This window comes from Nuphar pumila, chromosome 16, assembly GCF_984573655.1.
Source record: "Nuphar pumila chromosome 16, dmNupPumi1.hap1.1, whole genome shotgun sequence".
Classification (NCBI taxonomy): Eukaryota; Viridiplantae; Streptophyta; class Magnoliopsida; order Nymphaeales; family Nymphaeaceae; genus Nuphar; species Nuphar pumila.
Window position 1 is genome coordinate 1,720,159 of NC_143264.1, and position 7,688 is coordinate 1,727,846.

The following is a 7,688-nucleotide window of genomic DNA, read 5'->3' on the forward strand; positions in this document are numbered from 1 at the left end:
CATCCAGCAAAAGATCATATATTGCTCTATCAAGCACCGACTGACCTGCACATTGACTGTTATGGAGCCTGATTCAGAGTTTTTACCCTTACAGAATGAGGGTTTGGGGCTCCTCCCAGCATGGGTAGCATCATTCAACTAAATGAGTTGTTGATCCTGATTCAGAGTTTTTACCCTTACAGGCGAGAAGTCTGGGGGCTCCTCCCAGCATGGGTAGCATCATTCAACTTGAAGAGTTGTGGAGCCTGATTCAGAGTTTTTACCCTTACAGAAGGGGGGTCTGAGGGCTCCTCCCAACGTGGGTAGCACCATTCAACTTGATGAGTTGTGTAACTTGATTCAGAGTTTTTGCCCTTATAGAAGGAGGGTTTGGGGGCTCCTCCCAACGTGGATAACATCGTTCAACTTGATTCATTGTGGAGCCTAATTCAGAGTTTTTTCCGTTACAGGAGGGGGGTTTGGGGGCTCCTCCCAACGTGAATAGCATCGTTCAACTTGATTCGTTGTGGAGCCTAATTCAGAGTTTTTGCCCTTACAGGAGGGGGGTTTGGGGGCTCCTCCCAGCGTGGGTAACATCGTTCAACTTGATTCGTTGTGGAACCTGATTTAGAGTTTTTGCCCTTACATGAGGGGAGTCCGGGGGCTCCCCCCTGGCGCGGGTCCCGTTGCACAGTCAGCGGGGGGGTCTAGGGGGGCGCCCTTGGTGGGGGGGTTCGGGTGCAGCGCCCCCAGACCAAATTTTTTTGGGGCTTGTATAATTGTTTTATTTTCTTTCCCTCTTTTAACTATCAAAAAAGAGCAATAGAGCGTTTTGTTTAATCGTGTGGCTCATGTTTCCTTCGGTTGTTTCTTACTCGAGGTTTTCGTAACACTCCTTCCCACGATTTTTCTATTTTTCTTTTTCTGTTTCTTTCCCACAATTTTTTCAATGACTCCCCTACAGTGAATTTTAGTGTTGTCGGGTCTCCAATGAGCCTCACAGCGATTTATAGTGTTTTTGAGTCTCCAACGAGCCCCACAACGATTTATAGTGTTATTCGGCCTTCTAACAGCGATTTGTAGTATTGTCGGGCTTTCCTACAGCAATTTGTAGTATTTTCGAGTCTTCAACAAGCCCCACAACGATTTATAGTGTTATTTGGCCTTTCAACAGCGATTTGTAGTATCTTCCGCAAATCACTATAGCAATTTATAGTGTTTTGGGGTCTCCAACGAGCCCCACAGCGATTTATAGTGTTGTTGAATCTCACTATAGCGATTTGTAGTGTCTTCCGCAAATCACTATAGCTATTTGTAGTGTTATTCAGTAAGCAAATCGCTGTAAATCGTTACCTGAATTAGAACTAACTTGTCATGGCCATATCTCCCTAACCGGAGGTCATATTCCAAATTCGTAAAAAGTTGTGTCTTCATTATTGAGTCTAGTTTATTCCTGTAAATTTTTAGCGATTTCTATAGTCATTTTGTTCCCCATTTTAACTAAAAAACAGACCTCTATTATTTTGTGTTATTTGAGTTGCACAACACCATTTTCGCTTGACATCCACATCTTGATTCTGGCATGCTCCTTGTTGGATTTTCCATTGATTTCTTCCAACCTTGCTTGGAACAAACATATGTCTTTCTCACCATGATACCCTGTGCATTTTTTGACCAAGAAAACCTTCTCACACTGAAGCCAACTTTTAAGGCATAATCATTATAAAAATTTATATGTAGTTTCCTCATTATTAAACTGCATTCCTTCTACTGGAACATAGTCAAGTGTACTTCCATGTACATTCCCAGTGCCTACACTTTTGTAGTGTTGTGCAACTCAAATAACACAGAATAATAGAGGTCTGGTTTTTAGTTAAAATTGGGAATGAAATTACAATAAAAATCATTGAAAATTTATAGGAATAAACTAGATTCAATAACGATGACACCACTTTTTACGTATTTGGAATATGACCTCCGGTTAGGGAGATATGGCCCTCACAAGTTGGTCCTAATTTGGATAGTGATTTACAGCGATTTGCTTACTGAATAACACTACAAATCGCTACAGTGATTTGCGGAAGACACTACAAATCGGTATAGTGAGATCTAACAACACTATAAATCGCTGTGGGGCTCGTTGGAGACCCAAAAATACTATAAATCGCTATAGTGATTTGCGAAAGACACTGCAAATCGTTGTTGAAAGGCCAAATAACACTATAAATCATTGTCGGGCTCGTTGGAGACCCGAAAATACTACAAATTGTTGTAGGAAAGCTCAACAATACTACAAATCGTTGTTGGAAGGCCGAATAACACTATAAATCGTTGTGGGGCTCGTTGGAGACCCGAAAACACTATAAATCGTTGTGGGGCTCGTTGGAGACCCGACAACACTAAAAATCACTGTAGGGGAGTCATTGAAAAAATTATGAGAAAGAAATAAAAAAAGAAAAATAGGAAATTTGTGGGAAGGGGTGTTATGAAAACCTCGAGCAAGAAACAACCGAAGGAAACATGAGCCCCACAATTAAACAAAACACTTTATTGCACTTTTTCGATAGTTAAAAGAGGGAAAGAAAATAAAAAATTTATACAAGGCCCCAAAAAATTTTGGTCCGGGGGGTGCTGCCCCCCGCCAGCCCCCCCCCCCCCCCTCCGTTGACCGCGCAGTGGGACCCGCGTCGGGGGGGGAGCCCCCGGACCCCCCTCCTGTAAGGGCAAAAACTCTAAATCAGACTCCACAACGAATCCAGTTGAACGATGCTACCCACGCTGGGAGGAGCCCCCAAACCCCCCTCCTGTAAGGGCAAAAACTCTAAATCAGGCTCCACAACGAATCAAGTTGAACGATGTTACAGTCAGTGTGCAGGTCAGTCGGTGTTTGATGGAGCAATGTAGGATCGTCTGCTGGATGTGCACAGAAGTAGAAAGAGAAGGGAGAGAGAGAGAGAGGGTTGATGTTCATGGCCTTCTCTAGGGGAAACTCGCCTCCCTTGATTTCTTCTCTAGAGAGAGAGGGTTTTATAGTGTTTTACGGAGAATGAAGAAGAAGAAGATGACGATGAACAGTTTAAACAGACATTTTTGATGGCTCAGGTTCGTTTCGCCGGATAACCATCGGATCGTCGGCTCACCATCAGATCGTCGGCTCACCATCGTTTCGCCGGATTATTATCGGATCGTCGGCTAAGGTTCGTTTCGCTGTGTAGACTTTGAAGAGTCAACATCATCCTCGACTTTCTGGATGAAGGACATGTTTGTCCTTTTTTTAAACCATTTGTTTTCTTTTTTTGAATGAAGGATATTTTTGCCATTTGCTCAAACCGTCGTTTTATGGCAAGAATAGCAAGAAATGGTACTTAAGTCTTTGCAACCGAACCAGACTCCAATGCTGAGTGATGTCAACATACACGGGAATACGAGCCCCATGTGCTTATATACGTGGTGCTTTTTGGGACCCCCGAACAATGACGTGGGATTCAGTGAATCATCGGGGGTGAACATACACCACCCTCTCGTAATATGGGGGCTGCTTTCCCACGAGAAAATAAACTTCCATGTTTGTGCTGCATTGTGGGACCCACAAAAATGATACGGGTGTATATGCATTTTAGCGGAAAACCCACCTTTTTCATGACATGCAAACGGGCCCTTAGTAACTCTTTTCTGTTGAAAAAGTGATTTGGAAGGATAAACCATCGAAATGGTATATTCTTATTCAAATCATGCGTATTATAGCGCTGAATCTTTTGCTGTCCTCTGTTCAGAGTCTGCCTAACCCAACTTGGTATTCAAAAAAAAATAAAGAGTGAACATGGGCGTGTCATAGTGGCAAATTTGGGCCCCAACTAGGGGTCAGCATCGGGCCGGCCCACTAATGGACCGGGTCGTTGTCCAAGCCGGTCCTGTCAATGGCCCGGCCCATTTACTAATAGGTTGGGTTTTGCCCTGGTTCTTAACAGGCTCGGGTTTGAAGAGAAGCCCATAGCCCAGCTCATTGGCCCAAGGGGTTAATGTAAAGTGGGTTGGGTCTGGTTCCGCCCCGCCCAATCTTAAAATGCATAAATGCTTGACTGAAATTATGGGTTAATGAGAGATTAGCAAGTTTTCATGTAACCAATTCCTAATCAGTGCAACTAATTAGGTAAATAGTAATAATTAACAAATGGCAAGTTTTCATACAATTAATTAGGTAAATAATAATAGTTATCTAAGTTACTATGTAATAGTTAATTTTTTTTAAAAAAAATATTATCAAATAATTAATAAATAACTCAAGCCCATCGAACATGCTCTGTAGCCCACAGGCCGGGCCGAGCCCGGCCCATATATATAACGGGCTGGATTTCGGTCCGGTAGCTAACGGACCTGGGCCTAAAATCATGGCCCAAACCCAGCCCATGGCGAACCGGGCGGCTTGGCCTATTGGGCGGCCGAGCAAGTTGCCTACCCCTAGTCGCGACTGTTGTGACTAGATAATTGGGCTGGGCCCATGTGCAAAATGCATGGTGCCCGGCTGACCCGTTAACTGGGTTGAGGATAAAGGGCCTGGATCCTGCGACTAGAGTTCGATTGTAACTTGGTCGGGCTGGTCTCGGGCCTCAATATGGATCGGGCCCAGTTCATAAAATACACATATTTTTAACCTTTATAGAATACTAAGATATCGACAGTTACCTTGTTTTAGCATGCGGATTTCATTTAATATGGTCATTTACTAATGAGGGTGCCAACCGGTTGGATATGACCTGATTTCAACCCCTACCAGATCAAGTAACATCCGAATTTGGTAATAAAGAAAGAAAACCGATTTAACCATTCAGGTCAGACCCATAAACTCCGAATAGCATATGGAGACAGGTATGGCTTATAAAATTTCATATGAGACTCAGGTTGACCCGAATCCCAGTTTAGTCCCGTGATTGTTTAATATAAGAAACATCAAAAAACTATTTATTGTACTGGGTTTGGCGCAGGTCTGGTTTATGTTGCAAAGGAACGGATCTAGTTTTTACTCTGATAGATCCGGTTAATACATGGACCGGGGTATAGTTTGTAAAATTTTGTACCAGACCCAGACACGACCCGAGTTCCAATTAAGACCCACAATTTTTCAATGTAAAAACGATAAAAAAAAATATGATTTTATCGGGTCTGCTCCTGGTCTGGAGCATGTAGATCTTATCGGGTCCGGCTATGGTTTTTCTTATAGTAAACACGATTAGACCCGATTCTGGACCCAATACCATACTCAAAAATCGAGTCCAAGTCTGATTCCACTTGGGTCCGAACCAAACCCGACCCGTTGATACCCCTACCTATAATGAACCAAGCTTTAGATGTTGTCCCTCGCGCCTACTGTCACTGTGTTCCACATCGGACATCAACCCCAACCCGTCAGTGGGACCCACATGCATCCCCCCTTCTTTTTTTTTTCATACTTACACAGAGAAACCTGGTTGCCACGTAATCATTTCGTGGTCGCTAATGGTAAATGAAAATAAGTGACCTTCTAGAAGCCCTCTCTCACGTACCTTTTGGCCTTTGATTTTGAACCACAATAGCCTTCTAGAAACCCTGTGCCACGTCACTCTTGTGCCTCGTCAAACATCCTCCAATAACAGCATGGAACGTACGGAAGAACCAGTGGCCTCTTAGTGCTTCTCTCAATCGTCTGTTCTGGATCCAGTGCATGTCCGACTCCGATCTTCAGTCTTTTGAACCAGTTAAGATCCAGGTCCGAACCCTTCTATCCTAATCAGGTCCATATATCGATCCAAGACCGAACTCAGCACCAAGTAGCAAGTAGCAACGACCACACTATTATTTCCGAAGCGAACTAGTTCAGCAGGATGGATCCAGGTCCGATTCAATAATGATATTCGGACCGGGTAATAAGACCCGAACATCAATGAACCCATGACCCGCAAACAACGCGGTTTGATTCACCCAACAATCAAGCCGAAGATCAGGGGGGAGCCCACTTTTCCGAACCACCGCGGGCCCCACCTGACTCTATACAAGCGCCCGCAAATTCCTCTTAATCCCAAAACTGCTTGTCTCTCCATTCCCTCGCAAAACCAGAAACCGCTCACTCAATGTACGCCTCCCTCGCCCTTCCCACCGTAAAATCCGGTTTTCCAACCGCCGGAGCAGCCGCATCAGGCCGTCTCCGCCGGATCTCGGCTTCGATCCAGGCCCCGCCAGTGGCGGGGAAGCCCCTCACGCTCTACGAGGTGCTCCTCGTCAAGGAGACGGCCTCCCCCGTCGAGATCAAAACCGCCTACCGTTCCCTCGCGAAGCTCTTCCACCCCGACGCCTCCGGCGATGTTTCCAGCGAATCCGGCTGCGAATTCATCGAGATCCACCGCGCGTACTCCACGCTCTCCGACCCGTCCGAGCGCTCGCGCTACGACCTCTCCATCGGCGCCGGGACTCGGCGGACTCGCGCGGCGTCGCCGGAATACTGCGGCGGTTTCGAGAGCCAGTTTCGAACCCGGCGGTGGGAGACCGACCAGTGCTGGTGACGCGATCCCCGGCGTCCGTTTCTTGCCACGTAAAATAGGCGGCGAAGATTAAAACGGAGAAGAGATCAGATTAGGGAAAAGATTAGGGTTTTCGTCTTGGTTGATACTGGATTAGAGGAAGGTAATTCCTCGCCTCATGGTGTAGATCTGAAATTGTATTATTTTTTTCTAACGATTCACAGAAATCTCTCGCTTGGAAGAGAGATCGCAAAGCTTCTTTTTTCTCTCCTCCTTTTATCATGTCGTTTGGATAGAACTAATTCATGGGAATTAGTGGGAAATGAGGAGGGTCAAAGCGAGTCATGTTATATCGTTGAATTCAGCGTGCATTTATCCCCACATTTTGACCAAACGTTGGATGATAGGCATCTAAAAAATTGTAGAGAACAAAACTGCGTTTTTTTTTAGTCCCAGGAGTGGTTTCTTTGTGTAAATATAAAAGAAAAAAACACCTCGGGCGGATTAAGTTGCCTCTGACCTGAACCGCTCTCCATAAAATTATCCATGTAACATTTGTTGTCCCCTCCACATCCTTTATTTTGCTTCTTTCTGTTTTCGTTAACTTCAAATATACACATGATTTTCTTAGAGTGGTGTCATCGCATGCCTTATTTTTTCATGTTCTTGGTTCGATCAGGGGGCGTTAATTGCACGGACCGCAGCATCCATGGGTCACTGTTGTCCGTGCACCCACATGCTCAACAAAAATGCGTGGGATGCTTAGAACACTGCATCTCTCTCTCTCATTGATTTCTGGGACACGACACAAAAGCCAAGAACTAAATAAATAAAGAGCGAAACACCTGAGACAAACTTGACTTAAAGGCTGGAACCGTCACACCACCTCCCCTGTGAATGGATTTACATATGCAATTTTTAGCCTTCCCATCAATGGGATGCCTTTCCCATGAAGTCTTTTCTTATTGGTGAGAATGAAACAAACGATCCCCATAGTGAAAAATTACCTCAAACTAAACATACCTATTCTCAACACCTGCTGCTGTAGATCACAAACAGGCTATTGATTTGGGAGCAAGAGTATAATTGGGTGCTGCATTGATTAAGAGGCGTGTGCAAATCACACAAGGCTGTTCATTTGGGAGCCAGAAAGCCTGCTTAGTGCTGTTTGCTTTCAAAAAAAGTCCATCAAGATTGAACAAAGTTTCTATCTGAATG

The 7,688-nt window shown here is 44.7% G+C and overlaps 1 protein-coding gene across 1 annotated transcript; it reads left to right on the top strand.

The window, feature by feature from the left end:
• Positions 1-6,039: 6,039 nt before the first annotated feature.
• On the top strand, positions 6,040-6,724 carry LOC149812633 (Chaperone DnaJ-domain superfamily protein). Its single transcript, XM_089992042.1, has one exon. It carries the CDS (start codon positions 6,084-6,086, stop codon positions 6,510-6,512), a length of 429 nt encoding a protein of 142 aa, XP_089848168.1. The 5' UTR covers positions 6,040-6,083; the 3' UTR covers positions 6,513-6,724.
• The last annotated feature ends 964 nt before the right edge of the window (positions 6,725-7,688 follow it).

Bases quoted from the DNA above. Each gene is read 5' to 3' on its own strand.
- LOC149812633 (XM_089992042.1), top strand. From the start codon at position 6,084: ATGTACGCCTCCCTCGCCCTTCCCACCGTAAAATCCGGTTTTCCAACC.